This window comes from Pararge aegeria, chromosome 14, assembly GCF_905163445.1.
Source record: "Pararge aegeria chromosome 14, ilParAegt1.1, whole genome shotgun sequence".
Lineage (NCBI taxonomy): Eukaryota > Metazoa > Arthropoda > Insecta > Lepidoptera > Nymphalidae > Pararge > Pararge aegeria.
In genome coordinates this window covers 693,440-714,464 of record NC_053193.1, presented here as the reverse complement: position 1 = coordinate 714,464, position 21,025 = coordinate 693,440, and the positions used below count along the sequence as shown (strand labels likewise).

The window sequence follows — 21,025 nt, the reverse complement described above, 5'->3', positions numbered from 1 at the left end:
CATGCGAATCTAGAATGTAAATTACGTGAAGGAAACATGATGGAAAATTTATGTAATAGTGTATGTTAATCTTGATAGTTCAGAGTTGGTTGGTTCGTTACGACGGCCTTGGCTTGTTGTGATTTATGCAAAATAAGGCTTTGCAGTCTTTTGGTTAGAGTGCATGGAACCAGTTTGTAATGGATTCAATTTATGTCTTGATCTGCCACGTGTCTTTTTTAGGAATTGTCTTTAAATTTACCAAGTATGATGGTCATACCAGTCTACAGTATATCGCGCGCCTTGGCGGGGGTTGTGTGTAAAATCTGGCAATTCAAATCTAATCATTCTAAAACGGTGACGAAAAAATATATTAAGTAAGACATTCCAAAAATTTTTGTTGCACAATAGTAATTTTTTTGTTATTACCATCTCACAGTTAATTATTATTAAGCTTTGAAGTTAGAGAAATTCATACCCACACTTTTTTATCGTTCACTAATAAACTACCTACTAACTACAATAATATAACTACCATACTCCTAATCGGTTATCCCGTTACTATTTTAGACTGCATCATCGTTTACCAGCAGGTTTTTATTTAATTTGAATCTCTCGTTAAACTTATTTAAGTAATTAAACAAAGAGGAGAGATCAAAAAAAATTATTAACACAACACGAGAAAGATTAGGTGTTGGAAAAAAAAATTGAACACTAAAGCTTGTAGGTGAGGTAGGGTCTTTGTAAAATTTCGTAAATATGGGATACTATATTTTCGTGATACATCGAAAATGTCACACAATATCATACAAAGTAACATTTCAAAGTTAATTTACAAGTTGAAACAGGTGATTTTGGTTGATTTAATAATTGTAAGCTTTTTATTTAACTAATGTTAAAAGTTCAACACCTGATAGGTGTTCAAAAATTTTCAAAGTGCTCTTTATTTAAGGCTAAGAAGAATACAAACTTATTTATATGAATAGCACACTACTTGAAAATATGTCGTCAGGAAATACTAATAAGACGAAAACTTCAGGCAGTGCAGTCGAGAGCTAACTTTGAGTGGAAAAAAGAGAGTATTAAAATGGAGTGGAGTGGAGTAAAATAGTCACAGGTTATTTACCTCCTGCGGCGTGTACCGGAAGATCTCATGCGTGCCTCGGTACCATTTCACGGAGTGTAGTGGTGGGTCGAGAGGCTGTTTTGTGTAGTTGCAGCGCAGCTGGGCTTCTATCCGAGGGTCGGCCCACCGCGGCACGTCCAAGAGCGTTATCGTGTGGCATACAGTGCGAGCTAGGAAAATTAAAAAGAAAACATTTAGTTTCGTCCGGAGCTCGTTCGGACGTTTAATTTAAAAAAAACTATGTGCGTGTGAGTGTGAACCTACGTTGAGCGACGCGTGCCTAATAAAGTGACAGTAATCTCTGGATTTTAATTTTGCATGTTATGTAATCTGATTTATTTCGGTAAAAACTATGGCAGTGATAAATCCCAAAGGCAGATCATAATGTGACGTACATAAAAGCCTCTGAAGTATTATTTCGGATTTCATTTACACGTTGCATATATTATATCTGAATATATACCTACATATTCGACGGCCGCTTGGCGTATGAGTAGTGACCCTGATTTTTGAGTCCAAGACTGGGTTAGATTCCTACAACTGGAAAATGTTTGTGTGAAGAAAATGAATGTTCTTCAGTGTCTGGGTGTTTATCTGTATTATTATAAGTATTTATGTATGTTATTTATAAAAATATTCATCAGTCATCTTAGTACCCATAACAAAAGCGACGCTTACTTTGGGGCTAAAAGGCGATGTGTTGTATTGTGGTAGTTTGTTTATTTATTATTTATATATTAAAGTAACCAAGAAATTTGAGAACCGTAATTCATTGTAATGGCTGAACATCACTTATACATTTATCATAGTAATCTGTGACCCCCTTTGACCTTTATTGATAGACGGATGATGTCACGCGTATTTTCGTGGATACCTACGTCTACCGTCCGTTCCCAGGCTACTCTCGCTGTAAGGTTGACTAAATGTAATAATGGACAATGCCAGAGGTAGAATAGCTATGAACTCACTGTTAGAACATATTATATAGGCTGTGGCGTGCATAGAGGGTATGCACAGGGTATGCAGATGATATAAAATGAAGAAAATCTTCAATAAAAGTTATAAAATACTTAATAATAGGCATTGTAAGAGTTATAAAAACCTTACCCTTAAGTATTTATAACTCGTACTGGGGATTTTCTTCATTTTATATCATCTGCATACCCTCTATGCACGCCACTGTATATAGGGACACAAAATTTATCCCTTTATTCATCCTCATCATATCAACCCGTTACCGGTAAACTACGCATGGCATAGGTCTCTTTCCACAATGAAAAACTGAGAAGGGATTAAGACCACCGTAGTTTACCACGATGCAGTGGCCTAGCGTGGATTGGTGGACTACAAACACCTTTGAGAACATTATGAAGAACTTTCAGGCACACAGGGTCCCTCACGATGTTTCCCTTCACCGTTGAAGCAAGTGATATTTTATTGCTTAAAACGCACATAACTTAGAAAAGTTAGAGGTCCGTGCTGGGATTCGAACTCGGCCTCCCGAAAGTGAAGTTGAAGTCCTGCCCACTAGGCTATCAACGCTTATCTTTATTAGATAATCTCTTTATTAGCATGCTTGTGATCGTAACCATAGTTTGTTCTTTTTGATTTTAAATATTTGGTCAGACCGTTACGACAAAATTTTAATGTGACTCAATAAGTTATTAAGATCTCTATCTGTGCCATATTTTTCCAAATAGTATGTTCGTACTGATAATCCTCTAATAATATTTACCCTAAAAGAATATACATTCTTGCGCCTACCATAGAGAATGCTTAGCATTTACCAGTGCAATGAATTAACAAAAAAACATCAAGGACGAGACCAGTTTATCCTAAACCATTATTTAGGAGCTTTTGTTAAAAACTCTCTTTATTTATTATACACACCAAGTCATAATTAATAAATAGCTAAGTAAGGTTATTTAGTATAAACCTAAAATTAAACTTATAGAATTTTCAGTACCTCACTCATACAATACTGCATTACAAGTGTTCTTCACAGTCGGTCTGAATATAATATAATTATTATGAAAAGTGAAAAAACATTTTTACAAAAAGAATCATCCAAGTCGCCCGCTTATTATGCGGAACACAAAAATTTTGGGGGCCCTCGAACGAGAGTACGTCGACTTTCAAGCAATATTGAAGTGTCATAATGAAATTTCTTTGTTTCTAGCAGACGGACCGCATTTACTTAAACAAAAGAATCCAGAACGCTCCAAGCTCAGCTCATTCGCAAAAATGTAATTTTCAGCAGATTTTTTTGATTACTAAAAGGAGTCTACTCTAGATAAACCTTTGTGGTGATTGTCGTGATTTACAAAAGGAGAAGGGTATCAATTCCGCCGAGATTTATTAATTTTATATTGGCGATTTTTTTCCTTTTGTTTTTGTTTAGTTAATAAATTGCTGAAAAATTTCATAAAAACAAAATTTTTTGTTTTTCTAGCTCTCACTGTTTAGATTGGTCCTATCTCAATTTTCTGACAGATTTTCGTTCGTTCTATTCTCGATCTAGTTCTTAATTGTAGAAAATAAAGGATTAAAAAATTTGGAATTTTAAATAATTTTGGAATTTTCTCTTGTCTGGTATGGTGGGAGGCTTTGGCCGTGTCTGTTTACCATGCTACCACCGCTAAGTGATTTAGCGTTCCGGTACGATGTCACGTAGAAACCGAATGGAGGAATAAAATAAAAATGCTCCGTTTTCAAAATGAAGCGAAGAAACGCGACATTTTTAGCGATTTTAAAATTAATAAATATAATTGATGAAATTTTACACGAGAATCTACCCAAGTTTTGGAAAGTACAGATTTTTCTCGTATAATTGCATAACTACTTCGCATGATACTAAAACATTCTTAATGCGAACAAACAATGAACTGAAAAGCACAGTTATGGCAGTAAATATATAATATAGTAGTATACCTATATAAGAATATATTTAGTGTGCTCAAAGCATTATTATTTTAAAATTAGTTACGCTGCTGCGTTTTTGAAAGCTTTTTATGTACTTAACAAAAGTACCTTTTAAAAGTCCACTCGGATTAATAATTGACTTTGACTTTACAAGCTATATGTACCAACAAATGGTACCAACGGGTCTTAAACAGCAATCATATATTCAACAGTGATTGAGCAGCATACTCTCGTGACCAAAAATAATTCATGTACATTGGCTGGATTTATGTCCACGACCGACCACTTTATGGAAAATTGAAACATTACATTAGACAAAACAATAATAATGTATTGGCTGTCCGATGCGCGCGGAATAAATTATGAGAGTATCGGGAAATGGGTAAACGCGTCGCAGTACAATGTTGTTTCGGCTAAACTTTGTTGGCTCGACTACATGGATATTTACTTATAACAATAATAATGGCGTTTTTGCGGATATGCTTTCTTATTTGTGATTTTTTGAAGCACTTTGAATTGTTTGTGCGTTTTATGCAATTAAAATATCAGTTGCTTCAACGTTGAAGGAAAACATCCTATGCGTGAAGTGAGCAGCCTACATGCGTGAGAGTTCTATATAATGTTCTGCCAATTTGCACTGGGCCAGCGTGGTGGACTACGGCCTAAACCCTTCTCATTTGTGGGAGACCCGTACCTTGTGGTGGCCGGGAAATTATTTGATATGATGATGATGTGAATTTTATAGACCCGAATTGGGAGTTTTAATTCTAGAACGCGACTTTCTTTCAAACAAATTTCTTTACTTGGGAGAAAAGAAGAGATTATAACGCGGGAAGGAGAATGAGTACTTACTACTAGTAAGCAACCACATTTCTGATCTGTAAGTCATCACTTGCAACACGCACTGTTCGCAGTCTTGGGTCTTCAGGCACTGTTCTAATTACACGAACATACATTTTAACCTAAATGAAATTAAGTACAGATAGTAAATAAAGCGATCTTTACTTCTTTATTTAACTGTGATTTCAACAAACGACTGTGGTGTAGTTTGAAATATACATATTACGTATTATTTAGAGATTTCAAAATACTTTGACTTGCTTTATTTCATTGTCCGCCCAGCGGTCTACCGAAGCCGCGCTTTCCTTACGCTTAATATTGTAAACAGACCAGCACAGCCCGGTGTCAAAGGGAACACGTAGAGACCAAGGTCTTGTTTGTTTTTATCATCAGTGAGATTCAAAGCGGCGAAAATGTCTCAACGGCACCGCCACGCGGCACCCTGCGGTTATATTATACATTTCATTTGCATAATCATTCCTATATCTCCCCTGAAATCTAAGCTGGAAAATACTGCTAATGCTTCGCTTATTCGACGACCTCCCTGGCGCATCGGAAAATACTTCGTTGGCTTCCTTGGCGTCCTCTCTGGCGTCCTCCCTGGCTTTAACAACGAAATAAATCATCCAGATTAAAATGTGAGGAAACCTGCATGCCTGGATTCTCCATAATATTATCTAGAGTGCGTGATCTAGAGTTTACCAATCAGCACTTGACCAGCGTGGTGGACTACGGCCTTGATCCTTTTCATACTGAGGGAAAAGCCGATTCTTGAAGTGGGCTGGTAATGGATTGATGGTGTTTAGTTCAACCATTGGCACACCTCTGATTTCCTTTTGTATCATTTTTGACTCAAAATAAAAGCAAAATACTGAATAGAGAAAAATTGACGGCCGATTGGCGCAATGGGCAGCGACCCTGCTTTCTGAGTGCAAGGCCGTGGGTTCGATTCGCTGGAAAATGTTTGTGTGATGAACATGAATGTTTTTCAATGCTGAGTGCTTATATGTATATTATAAGTATTAAGTATGTAGTATATTATTCCTAAAAATATTCATTAGTCATCTTAGTACTTAACACAAGCTACGCTGGGGCTAGATGACTATGTGTATATTGTCGTTGTATATTTTTGTACAATATAATATATTTTATTGTATATTTTAAAATGTATAAATGTGTGTCTGAGTCTGTGAATGCTTTTGTCATGATAATAACGTATTTTAGTCTTACATTATATTTACAATGTCTAATGAATATTATTTTAGCAATTTAGTCTTTATAAAGAAAAAGGTGATGTAACAATCTTAATAGAAACTGACATAAATTGGTGATATCAGCATATAGCTTTGTGTATATGGCTGAGTATATGTTTTTATAACATGATACCGAAGGTAATATTAGATTTAACTTAAGCTTCAAGAATGTATACAAACACACTGAATACATCGAGTTTACTATACTATTGATGAATTTCTTGATGACAAGGTTGCTTGGAAGCAAGCCGCTCCGGTTTCATCTCACACAAGATAGAACCATGATTGTGGAATTGTAAACTTATGTTAGAAGAGCAACTGCTGAGTTACTTGCCGGCTTCTTCTCGGCAGAAACTGCCTTCCGAACCCGTGGTAGAGTCACTACAAACAGACACCCCTGACGTTTCACAAGTGCTTATATTAGGTTTACTTGGATTAAATGAAATTAATTAAGTTTTTTTTAATTATTACATGATACCAAGCGTCGTAAGTGTAACCTTACGAATAAAGCAAACACATTGGGTTCACAAACTCTAGTTTATTTCTCCTTTTTAGCATCAGTGCGATTCAAAGCGACGAAAACCTCTCAATAGCAGCGTCCAGGGCCGCTGCGAAGTCTCTCTAATACGATTCCATTTACATAATCTCGCCTCCGTATACGAGTGGCGAGAAATTACTTTTTTAATTTAGACCTTTTAATCCAGCTTTACTGTTATTTGGTAGTTTAAATATTGAATATTCTAAAGACTGAGTTGGACGCCAGGACGCACTGTTATTGAGAAAGCACATTCTCTTGACACGAATGCGTGAATACTCTTTTTTTTATAATTTTTAATTGACTGACAAAGCAGAAAGCCCTGTTTTTACGTGAAAACCCATCGCCTATAAACAGAGCAATACTTCCCACGTCATGCAACGAACACATTCTGCAAAGTCTCGCCCTGTTGTGTCCATCAACCTTAGACGTAGGCGTTAAGACTCACGTTCCTGTAATTGCACCGGCTACCTCGCCCTTCAGACACATCACAGCATTGTGACAATGCTACTAAGGAGCAGAAATAAGCATGGTGGTAATTCTTTCCGGACGAGCTCTGTCACAAAAAGCTTTACTACTTCTTACAATGAAAGATGCAGCTGGATTTTTTTAATATATGTTATATTTCTATCTAATTATACATTAGCAATGTTTGACTATTTTAGAATTGATGTTTTGATAACCATAACTCGTCATGTTTGACACGAAATTGGCCTTTTTTTTGTTGCCCGCGTTGTTCTTCCCCGTTTATTAAGTTTTTTTTTAAACCTTAAAAAAAAAACTTATTGTACTTTTCGTCCTTTCAACTAACTCTATGCCAAAAATGAAGTTGATTGGTAGCTTAGTTAGGTGGCGAAAAAAGAACAAACAAAAACATTTTTGCATTTATAATATTAGTAAGGATTTTAAGCACAGAAGCCAAAGCTTGAATATAACAATATAACCTAATAACGTCCCCGACGTAGGCACTGTTATTGAGTCAGTTCAGTCTCTTCAATCAATCAATCAATAAATCAAATCTTTACTCAGTTAAGGCTATAGTTACAGCATTTATGAACGTCATACATTTAAATATACATACGTCAATATTATACAAGTATAATAATAACACTTATATTAATGTTAAAAAAAAATTATGAACAATAATTCATAATTAAAATGCCGTCATGCAGCCATAAAATTTGATGTTTAATAAAATTTTGTGCATTAATTAATTGATTGTTATAATATTATTATGATTAATATCTTGACATGAGTGCGTGAATACTGCCCTCACAATAAGGCTGCAGTGATGGACGTTTTCATTAACTCATGTTTTTATAGAAGATAACAAGTTTTACAGAAATTTAGTTTAGTTATAAAAAAAAAAACCGTCTTAATTTGTGTAAGCCGTTTAATGGTAATGAAATACAGAGAAACTTAATGACACCTATAAAATTCAAAAAATTCAAAATTCATTTATTTCAAGTAGGCCTAATATAAGCAATTTTGAAGCGTCAAGTCTGTCTGTTTGTAGTGACTACTACTATAATAATTCAAAATATATTAGCTGTTTTACATTTAAAGTATATCTATATTATATTCACTCAAATTTCAACTTCAGTAGGATCTGGTTTAAAAATAGAAGCTTCGTAATCGATCCTATAAATAATTAGAGTCAACGACCGCAATTTTCGGTGCGGAATATTTTATGTTTCCATTCGACTTTACGATCCCTGGAACGAAGTCACGACCGAGGCGCTACGTTACATCCGTAGAACGTAAGCAGCTTTCGAGTTGCTAGGACAAAGCTGGCTTACGCCAGAGGTTAATAATCAATCTGATCCAAAATATTTAGATGGCGGATTGAATTTTAATTTAAGCATTAAATATTATTTGCAATGTCTAATAATTGGGTTTGGTTTTTTATATGCATTTTAAATTCATAATATTGATAATTCCTTCAAGTGTAGGTAAAAACACTAATAAAAATTATAAAAATATAAAAAAGCAATGTGTCATCTCTTGTTTTAAACGTGTTTCATTGTAATATGGACCTTTGAGAAAGTAGATCGAAACTGCAACGTTTCCTACGCTACAGTCACTATAAGACTAATGTGAAATGCGTATAGTAATTTCGGCATCGACGGTAGGAGAGCCGTAGCTTAATTGGTGAAAGCGCTCAGGCCGCGATTGCCCGAGTGTTGCAGGTTCAAATCCTGTCGGTTCCGAATTTTTTTATATGCATTTTAAATTTAAAAAATTGGGTTTAAGTTAATATTACGACAACACACACATCGCCATCTAGCCCCAAAGTAAGCGTAGCTTGTATTATGGGTACTTCGATTACTGATGAATATTTTAATGAATAATATAAACAAATACTTATAATATACAGATAAACATCTAGACACTGAAAATATGTTCATTACACAAACATTTTCAGTTGTGGATATCTAACCCAAATATGACCATGTTTCCGAATTTCGACAAAAACTCAAGTGGCTTCCTATTCGTCGTCGCCGGGATATGCATGTACTTTCTCTTCTGTACTGTGTGTTATTTCATCTAAATACTCCCTCGTATTTAAAATAGAAGTTCACTTTTCTTGGTGAGCAATCTGGTTTAAGATCGTGCCGTGCGCTGACGCTGTGTATGCCTTATCATAGGACAAAATTTTATAAGCGTTCGTTTAGCGTACGAGCTGTGGAATTGTGGAATGTGCTTCCATTGAGCATACGACGATCCAAATCACTGGCGATATTTAAAAGAGCAGTTAAGGCCCATTATATTGTTAACGACTTTTAATAGTATGTATATACTTACTCATTTATTGTATGTTAAAGTATTTAATTATCTAAGTGTTGTTATTATATATATTAGTTTATTTTTATATTTATTTATTTATTATATTATTTACTTTTTATCTATTTGTGCACACTAGTTTATGTATTAGCATGTAGTTATTTGCATGTATGTATTTTAATATTTGTACCACCAGCAGTCTATTCTCCTCTTCTTTTTTTTTCCTAATTCTAAGGTTGCCTGGCAGAGATCGCTATTAAGCGATAAGGCCGCCTTTTGTATTACTATTTCTTTCGATGTTTCTGTTTTTGTTATATTTTAAATGTTGTGGTATACAAATAAAGAGTTTAATAATAATAACCCACGGCTTTGGGCTCAGAAAGCAGGGTCACTGCCCACTGCGCCAGTCGGCCGCCGAAAGTATTATAAATGTGTCATTATCATCATCATATCAACCTATTACCGGCCCACTATTCCTGTGGTGCCAGGTCGGCTCTCCTTCCACAGTGAGAAGGGTTTACAACGTCGGAGATTGATGGACTTCACACGCCTTTGAGAACATTATGGAGAACTTTCAGGCGTGCAGGTTTTTCAAAGACGTTTTCCTTAACAATTGAAGGAAGTGATATTTTAATAGCTGAAAACGTACAAAAAGATTTGAACTGGGACCCCTGAAAATGAAACCGGAGTCCTTACCACTAAGCTACCACTGCTTCATATATATCTGTATCACCTGTTATTTATGTATAGTAGGTACTTCAGATTTCCACAAAATAAATATAAAAGTGAATTTACAATAATTACCCTATAATTATTAGATATGAAACCAATTGGTGACTCCCCTGTATAAAAGGTAGTAACGGAAAGCGGGTTGGCTCAAGCGCTCAGATAACTTGCATCGTTAAGACGGGAATTGTTAACATTTTATCCTAGAATAGCAACAGCTCTACGAATGTTAATAATTTTAAAGTAATGTTAAAAGCTCAGACAAGTCATTGTAAAAGTTCAGACATAAAAAAACAACTAATACATTTGTGTTGCGATTTGTATGCAGTATATACAAGTCGCACCAATAAATTAGCTGTGCCCTGCGGTTTTACCCCCTCTCCCAAATTAACTGTTTTGTCAAAGTCAAAGTCAAAGTCAAAGTCAAAAATATCTTTATTCAAGTAGGCCCATAGGGGGCACTTTTGATGCGTACATAAGAATTACACGGTAGTGAGATGATGGCGATAACCACATTCGTAAACTTAAAACTAAAGCTACGAGGGTTCCAAACGCGTCCTGGTCTAAGAAGAAGCCCGCAACAAACTTAGCCGGGTGTTTTTTTTTTGTTATCACCATCTCACAATGTCATTTTAAATTATTAGAAGAGCAACCTGGTTAGTGCAATAATATACACCGAAGTTTTTTTTTCGTTTACGTAGTCCTTTATACTATAATAGGACTTTTCTATAAGCTTACGTTTAATACAAACTTTGAACTTTTTAAGAGACATCTGCAAGATGTCAATTGGTAGTTTATTGTAGAATTGTATGCAATTTCCTTTAAACGAATTATGAATGAATGAATACACTTTTATTGTATACCAAAGAAACAAAAAGTAGTTACAAAGATATAAATACAATCAAGAGAGTACAATTTGGTGGCCTTATCGCTACATAGCGATTTCTTCCAGGCAACCAATGGCGTAAAAGGAAAAAACGTAGAAAAGAGGTAGGTGGTGCAATAAATAAGATTTAAAAATTATACAAATATATAAATATAAATAAAATTATGAATTTTATGTAACCTAGTATATTGCACTGTAAGTTTATTCTTACTTCTAATGTTTAAATTATTGCAGTCACATTTTTTCTTAAATTTAGAAATGTTTTTATGAACATACATTAAATTTTCAAATATGTACTGACTATACACTGTCATTATTTTAAAATCTTTAAATTTATCTCTCAATGACTCTCTCGGACCCATTTTGTAGATAGAACGAACAGCCCTCTTCTGCAGCACGAAAATAGTGCTAATATCAGCAGCATTACCCCAAAGTAAAATTCCATATGACATAATGCTGTGAAAGTAACTAAAATAAACCAGTCTAGCAGTTTCTACGTCGGTCATATGGCGTATCTTCTTTACCGCATAGGCAGCAGAACTAAGCCTGTTCGATAAATTATTTACATGAGGGCCCCATTGAAGTTTAGAATCTAACGTTATTCCTAGAAAAACTGTCGTATCCTCCAGTTTCAGTTCCTCATTATTAAGTAGTACAGTGGTTTTCACGTGCTGAATTTCGGTATTAAAAGTATCCTATGTCCTACCTCGTAGTATGTCCTCAAGTCGCGCAAAGTACCATTCGAATTCATTCGGTAGTTTCAGCGTTATGTGCATCCCAGATACGGACAGACTATGTTTCTCTCCACTGAACACATTATTAACTTTTATTTTTTTTCAAGACGGTAGTGGTTCCTGTACCGAAAAACGAAACCGGGGACATGTCAAGTCTCTCTAATTATAGGCCAATTTCGTTGGGCACAATTGCAGGTAAGGTGTTTCAACGGCTCCTGCAGCCTGAACTGGTGAGTAGTTTTAGGTTAAATGACGCTCAGTTTGGTTTTCGTCCAGGTCTTTCTACAGACTCTGCTATCGTGACTCTGAAACATGCTGTGAATTATTACAAGAAGCGCGATACTTCCGTATACGCATGTTTCTTATATCTTAGTCGTGGGTTTAATCTCGTTAATTATAATATACTGTGAAGAAAACTGTGCGACTCGAACGTACATAGCAGTATTGTTCAGCTAATGAGATACTGGTACGAAAACCAAAAGAACATAGTACTTTGGGGTGACTCAGTATCTAGTGAGTTTAGATTGGCGTGCGGTGTGCGTCAAGGTGGGCTGACCCCTCCGGATCTGTTTAATCTCTACGTCAATAACCTGATCGAGGAGCTAAGTGGCACTGGCATTGGATGCCATATTGGTGGAGTCTGTTTTAACTACTTAAGTTACGCTGATGATATGGTGTTATTTAGTCCCTCAATAAATGGTATTCGAAAATTGTTGCACATCTGTGAGGAGTAGGCGAGGAACCACGGTTTAAAATATAACGTTCGAAAATCGGTAATGGTAGTTTTTCGAGCTGGTAAGGGTCCGGAGAGGATTCCACCCGTACTTTTGGATGGAACACCAGTTCAGGTTGTAGAGCAGTTTAAGTATCTAGGTCATATGCTGTCGGGATCCTTGAGCGACGATCTGGATATAGAACGGGAGCGGAGGTCGCTAGCCATTCGGTGTATCATGCTCGCTCGTAGATTCGCTCGGTGCTCTGAAGATGATAAAATAACTCTGTTTAAAGCTTATTGTTTAAGTTTTTATATTTCGCAGTTATGGATCAGCTACACCAAAATATCCTTTAACACCCTCAGAGTCGAACGATGCGCTCCGCGTTTTGTTAAAAAAGGCGAGGTACTGCAGTGCGTCGGGCATGTTTGCCAATGCCGGAGTCCCCGACTTCTACCCTGTGCTCCGTAAGAGAATTGCGAGATTCTGGGAAGTCGTTGTAAATTCCAACAATAAGCTCCTTAGAGTCGTCGCTCAGGCATCCCCTGACAGCGTATTTAATTAAACATTGGCGAAAAGTGCATCACATTCCAAACACGAAATAATATAAAATAGTTGGATTTTAATTTTAATTTTAATTGAAATTTAATTTATTTTTTAATTGAAATTTAATTGATTGTAATTTTTAATTCTAGATTTTAATTAATTATTGTTTTCTTTTTTTTTTTTTTTTAATCTGTCTTATGTTTATTTTGTGTTTATTTTTAAAATCTGTCTTATATTTATTGTGTTTTAAATTTTGTATATTTTTTATTTATTTTAACCAGTATTTTAAAAGTAGTGTCAGAGTGTTTAAAAAGTTCCCTCGATTTTGGCAGGATCCCTCGAATAGATCTTCACTAAATTAGAACTAGACCACCTCTGAGGTATCACATACCAAACACAAAAACAATCATCGAAATCGGTGTATAATTGGCGGAGTAATCGCATAACAAATATACAAAAAAAGAAAAAAGCAGTCGAATTGAGAACTCCTACTTTTTCTGACTATGAAAATACTATTAGATATAAAAATACTATTAGATATAATTTAAACATGACTTTGTACAACTTATGTACATATAATAAAAAAATTCATATTATTGACTTTAGCAAGTGTGCTAGTCTTTCTTATAATTTGTACAGTATTACCTATCACACTATTTTAAACGACAGATAGCTGTTTCGCTATCATATTTTTTTACAATTACAGCCAAGAACTTGGCTAAACAAGTTGCTTTTATTGAGCAGTGTAATAATTCTGACATTAACACCTTGGAAATCATTCCAAGTCATTCTACTTTAAACTAGTTAAGGAGACAACAGAGGTTTCCTCTTGCTTAGATAAAGAGACAACTGAGACTATCTCTGGCATATACAATATAAATTATATTAAGGCATTGCACAATTTAAAAGTAAACCAAAAAATATACAAAAAATCTAATTCTAATCATATCAACTTGGTTCACCAAAATATTCAATGTATTAAAGGAAAGGACTTAGAGATTGAATTATTTTTGAATGATTTCAACATTAATATTTTATGTATAACTGAACACTGGTTGAAGACTCATGAATACTTGTTTGATTTTGGTAACCACCAGGTTGGTAGTTCGTTCACCAGAGTTACTGCAATTCATGGAGGCTCTTTAATAATATTAAATAAAAATTTAAAATTTAAAAACAGAAATGATATTGTGAGCCTGTCTGTTGAACGGACAATAGAGCTAGACTCGGTCGAATTAGAGCAATTAATAATTGTCACTGTATATAGACCACCCTTGTCTAACTTTGAACTTTTTGAAAAGGTGAACTTTTTGAAATGGATGAAGTGTTATTTAAAATATCAAAGTCAAATAAAAAGTTAATAGTTTGCGGAGACTTTAATGTAAACATCTTAGAACGTAATTGTTTAAGTGTTAATTTATTAAATTTATTTAAAACATACAATCTTACAAATATGTTCATGGAACCAACAAGAATTACTGCCACTAGCGCCACATGTTTGGATAACATTTTTACGAATATAATTCCAATAAGTAAACACATAATTAATAAATTAGATTCTGATCATTGTGGTCAATTGATTCAATTTGAAAATGTGAAGAAAAATGTCTCCAAACATAAAATTACTTTTGTACCAGTGACATCAAACCGCATAGAGAAAATGAGAACTAGCCTCGTCAAAGACCTCCCGTTCTTACAATCGGGGACAAGTCCGAATGAGATGTACAGTTGTTTTTTCAACACGTTTCAACGTCTATTTAATTCTATATTCACTAGTAAGTCGGTTGTGGTGACTGATGCTTTAGTGCAAAAAATGTACGAACTTTATGCAGAACGTCAATACAATACTGATGCTGAGTTTAGAGATTGTGTTAAATTGTGTTCCAGTAGTTTTAAACGCGATTGCTTCTTGGAAAAGTCCCGATACATACAGAATAAAATAAAAAATAGCAATAACGTAATCAAAACTACTTGGAAAATAATTAATGAGGAGACGGGAAGAGTACCACCGCGGCATAATAACTTTAAACTTAATGTAGATAATAAAGACTTAACATCTGATTTCGAGGTGGCTACTGCTTTTGAAATCTTTTTTACTAACATTCCTATCTCCACCACTAAATCATTGAACTCTTCACCAGATATTGCTCTCTCTCTATTGAAGAATAACGTGCCCGAGTGTAAAAACGCTTTTAAATTCAGCCATGTTAGTGGCTCTGACGTTATTAAAGCCTTTAAATTATTAAATAATAAAAAAACAAGTGACTTGTGGGGCATTTCCGTTGAAGTTCTCAAATCACTAATTGATATCGTTGCACCCGATTTAGCATTAATATTTAATAACTGTATAGATTGTGGTGTGTTTCCTGACTTAATGAAACATAGTAAAATAGTTCCTTTGTTTAAATCGGGTAGTACTTCTGACCCCACTAACTTCAGACCAATATCAGTACTGCCCACTTTCAGTAAAATTTTTGAAAAACTTATTTTAAATCAGTTACTTTCCTATTTTCATAAGTATGATTTACTCCACGTTAAACAATTTGGTTTTACACGGGGTCGCTCAACTATCGACGCTGGTGTTGAGCTAATACATAATATATTTGAAGCTTGGGAGGAGTCACATGATGCACTTGGTGTGTTCTGTGATTTGTCTAAGGCGTTTGATTGTGTTGTACATGAAACGTTAGTCAGAAAACTACACCACTATGGAATTCAGGGTGTAGCTCTCGACTTGATTAGTTACTACTTGCGTGATAGGGTGCAAATGGTAGACGTTAATGGAAAGCGGTCTAATGAGTCATTTGTGAAAATTGGTGTTCCACAGGGTTCTATATTAGGACCTTTTCTATTCCTTATTTACATTAATGACCTGCCTTACCTTGTTAAGGACAATCACGGGATAGTATTGTTTGCTGATGATACATCACTTATGTTCAAAATTAAGAGACGTGAATTAGCTTTAGACGATGTAAACAACTATCTCGCTAAAGTAGTACAATGGTTTGAAGCTAATAATTTGGTTTTAAATGAAAATAAAACTAAGTGCATAAAATTCACATTACCAAATGTTAAACATGTAAAAACCACTATAGTACTTAATAATGAGGAATTGAATCCGGTGGATACAACAGTATTTCTAGGAATAACGTTAGATGCTAAACTTCAATGGGGCCCTCATGTAAATAATTTATCGAACAGGCTTAGTTCTGCTGCCTATGCAGTAAAGAAGATACGCCACCTGACAGACATAGAAACTGCTAGGCTAGTCTATTTTAGTTACTTTCACAGCATTATGTCATATGGAATTTTACTATGGGGTAATGCTGCTGATATTGGCACTATTTTCGTGCTGCAGAAGAAGGCTGTTCGTGCGATCTATAAAATGGGTCCGAGAGAGTCATTGAAAGATAAATTTAAAGATGTTAAAATAATGACACTCTATAGCCAATACATATTTGAAAATTTAATGTATGTTCACAAAAATATATCAAAATTTAAAAGAAAAAGTGACTGCAATAATTTAAACGTTAGAAGCAAAAATAAACTTGCAGTGCAGTACACTAGACTACACAAAATAAGCAATTCATTTAAAGGAAATTGTATACAATTTTACAATAAATTACCGGTTGATATCTTGGGGATGTCACTAAAGAAGTTCAAAGTTTGTATTAAGCGAAAGCTTATAGAAAAGTCCTATTATAGTATAAAGGATTACGTAAACGATAAAAAAGCTTGGGTGTAAACAATTGCTCTAACCAGGTTGCTTCTTAAATTTTTTCTAATGACAATGTGAGATGGTGATAACAAAAAGAACACCCGGCTAAGTTTGTTGTGGGCTTCTTCTTAGACCAGGGCGCGATTGGAACCCTCGTAGCTTTAGTTTTAAGTTTACGATTGTAGTTATCGCCATCACTACTCACTGCTATGTACACATTTTGTATACAATAACGCATCAAAAGTGCCATCTATGTGCCTATTTGAATAAAGGAATATTTGACTTTGACTTTATGATTCAGACAATGATAGTTTTAATATGCTGTGTCTCTTTTTGGTTTCTCTCTACTAAAATCTACATTCACTACACAGAAAATTATAACATTTTATAACACTAACACCAGTTAAGAATGTATATTTTATATATATAATAACTTCAGATAGCGGAATTTAAGAGACACATTTAGAATGGCCCAAATAATAAATCTCAATAAAAACGTCTAAAAGACAAAATGTAAACGAGATACCACCAGTCGGCAGTTGGCTCATAAAGCCAGATTATGTAAATGAAAACGTATTACTGAGTACTGCGCATGTACGACACCGTACTACACTCCCAAAATGAATGCTATGTTTACTTACGTTCTACCAATTTGGACACAATGCATAAGTTTAATCTATGTAATAAAACACATTTTATAAATCGTGGTTACTATACGATTGATAAAATGATTCTTAACGACAAGGCTACTTGGAAGTAGGCTCCGTTATCATCTCTCACAAGACAGTTAAATTTATTACCTATTTATATCTTGTTTCTTTGTAAACTGTTAAATGATGATGAAAAAGAGCAATCTGCTGAGTTTCTTGCCGGCTTCTTCTCGGTAGAATCTGCCTTCCGAACCGGTGGTACTACAATCAGACTGACTTGACTTTTCAAAAGTGCTTATAAACTGGACCTTAAAACATTTGAAATAAATGAATTTTGAATTTTTCAATTTTGATGATGCAGCTTAAAATGGTAGCCGGCTAACTTGTTAGAGGTATGGGAATTATATAAAACCCATACACCAAATCGGTTTCTGCGTGGCATAGTCAAACGCTAAATCGCTTGGCGGTTCGTCTTTGTCAGTAGGGTTGTAATTAGCCACGGCCGAAGGTTTCCACCAGACCAGAGAACGTTTAGAAATTATTTATTCAAAAACTACCCCTGCTGATCGAACCCGGAATCACTGCTTATAAAGACAAACAGTTAGTATTAAATTTACTGCCTCGTTGGTCTAGTACTTAACATGTTCCAATAATGGGTGCGATCCCCGGGTCAGGCAAGTTACTGGGTTTTGAGCCTGGAATTGGGAAATTCGGAAGAATATTCTCTCAAAATTTAGAATCCCTACGTTCAACCGCTTGAGTTGTGGAAGGTCTGTCTGTCAGTTCGCTGTGACACTCCAATGCTATTTAGCGGATGAACTAAGCGCGGCGGTAGTACTTTTCCGAACAGTAACAAAACAGTTACAAATTGGAAATCATTACCGTACCACGAGGCAGAAGCTCTCTTCCTGATTGTAATGTACACACACAGACACACACACACACACACACACATGCCCATACATACTCACATACACACACACACATAAAAATAAAATGTAATCCAAATACAGGTTGTTTCAAACTTAAATGGAGGGTTTTCATTTTAATTTTTTTCCTTTCACATTTCCGGACGAGCTCTGTTACAAAAAGCCCTACTACTACATTTAAAGCGAACTTTTGCATAGTTAACGCCTGCTTAAATCCAATACAAACGGTCAAAGTCGTTATGTTCATAACACCTGTCCTTTTGCGTCGAAAGCAAAAAAAGAGAAATACTTTAAAGTTAAGTCCGAGCGGTTTAATACGAACGTGTACATCTAAAGAGGGATTATGCAATTACACACGACGTATTTACTAAAGGACTGCGTTTTAGGGCTGGCACCGAGCGCAGTTTACTTATTTTTTTTTTTTAAATATATAGCTATTTAACAATTATTATGATAAAAAAAAGTTTAGCTTACTTTATCGGTCCTAATCAGTTCGGAATTAGCCCATAAGTAAATCAAAAAATATTTAAATCATCATTCTTGTGCGGCACGTAATAAAAATGTGCTAGCATGTCTAAGGCAAGGCTTTTTGTAAACTGGCTTCTGAAAAGTCGCGTTTCAATAAATAAAACCAAAAAATGGCTTTGGTTTTCTTAGTAATAATTCAACGGATGATTCTATCTCGCTGTTTTAAAAAAGTCTTTTTTGTACAATTTAGAATGTCTATGAAATGAATTGATCTATCTGGCTGTTATAAAAAAGTTCAAAAAAATTAAATAGATCGATTTGAATACTAGTAAATTAGTAGTAGTAGTATTACCTATAATTTAAAAGTAATAAAACTAATGGCGTGGTGTATTTCTTTTTTTTTGTGCATGTTCTAAGAGATGAATTGAACTATCTCGCGTCAATAAAAAAGTTCCAAAAAATGTATGGTTGATATTAATACTCGTTAACTAAATAGCATTAAAACAACTGGCGTGGGTTGCTTAGGGCATCAAGTAGTCCTAATCTGGCATAGGCGGTAAATATGCACATTTTTACGTGGTTCCTGTGTTTGACAACCCTACTAGTTTAGCCCTACTAGGTAGTTTTTTAAATATATTTCAAACAGATAGTTCCTTAGCTAAAGAAGTATGTTCGATTTCAATGCATCATTACGCCAGAATCCGTGCTGCGTAATTCTTTGGAACACACTGTCCACGCACAAGATATTTCAAGACTGAAGCATAGGAGATTTGGGGCGTAAACTGACCACAATCATCTAAAGCAGGTTAGTGGGCTCTAACAACTATCATCATAAGTTATTGATAACAACCGAAGCGGGCCGTTTTTTGTGTTACCAAGGCGAGGCGAGGAAGTCAAAATCACCGATTTCTTCACTTTGTGATGTACCTACCGAGAATTCTTTAACAGAAATACCCAATATCTAACAATTGTCGGCCCGACTTCGGCCAAATTCTGAGGAGTTCTTCTGACACACTTCATCATCAGCTCCTTTATTGTGACGAGCATAAATTGCTTATACACAATCGAAGCACAACCCGTGTTATACTTAGTATTATATAGATCCGGTGGCCACCAGTTGCATTTGACCGAAACGGTGCTTGTCGAAAAAACTATCAAATTACCTTAAAAAATACTTAAATTGCCTATAATATTTAAAGAGTGCCCTCGATTTTTTCAGGACTCTCCAATAGATCTTCACCAAATAGAACTAGACCACCTAAAATCGGTGCATAATTGGTGGAGTAATCTTGTAACAAATAAATAAAAACAAAAAAAACATGCAGTCGAATTGAGAGCTCCTCCTTTCTCTGATGATGATCAGACGATGATAATTTTAATTCCACTTTACTGATTACCAGGAAGTCACTGAGCACTATTGGTTTAAGGTATCCATACAATAATTTCCACGATGAAATTATTGTATGATGAATAAATCAATGACTTCGAAGCATCGCGTGGTTTACATACATTTGTATATTTCCGTCTGTCATCCACATATTTCGCCAGCATGTGATTTTGTTTGCATTCCTAAAGTAACGGTTAAACTTTAACTTGCATCGTAAAACGTGAATGAGTCGCGAAATAAAGCGATCGTTATTTCGAAGAATCCTTTGGCGTTTGTTATTACTCCGATGTAAATGTATGTATGTGAGCGCGCGAGTGTGTGTGTGCCTGTGTGTGCATGAGTGTCGTTCGTGTGTGTCCTGCGTGTATTTTCATGTGTGTTGTGTGTGTGTGTGTTTGTTTATCTTCTAAATTTTTTTATCTGTAAAATTACACCTAAACACTACACAAAACGGCTGATGTTCGCAAATATAGCTTATTATAGCTTAAGACAAAAAATAAGAAACGACTGTAAACTGATACAAAACTTGAATAATCACATGTCTTTGTGATTAATAGATAAAAGATTGAATAACTATGATTTACCTTAAGTGCGGTTTAAAGAACGTATGATTAAAACTAGTATTAGAATACTACTCGTATATTGAGTTATAATTAGTCAATTTTCTCTCTCTCGTAGAATTTCTACATAACTTTCTTAACGGCAGGGTCTGCTTATTAACCCTGCCTATTTGTTACACGCGTTGCGTAAACAATATTAGGTTCGAGGTTAGTACGTATTTAGTATTCACTCCAACCTTGCTATGTTTCGCTCAGAGTTTTGTTTATTT

General features: G+C 35.0%; 1 protein-coding gene across 1 annotated transcript in view; it reads right to left on the bottom strand.

Annotated features, from left to right (window-relative positions):
• LOC120629429 overlaps positions 1 to 21,025 on the bottom strand; it is a 140,745-nt gene that overhangs the window by 21,757 nt on the left and 97,963 nt on the right. Inside the window, exon 2 of the mRNA XM_039898371.1 lies at positions 1,106 to 1,275. Coding sequence (XP_039754305.1) covers positions 1,106 to 1,275 — 170 coding nt within the window. The remainder of the gene's footprint in view (positions 1 to 1,105; positions 1,276 to 21,025) is intronic.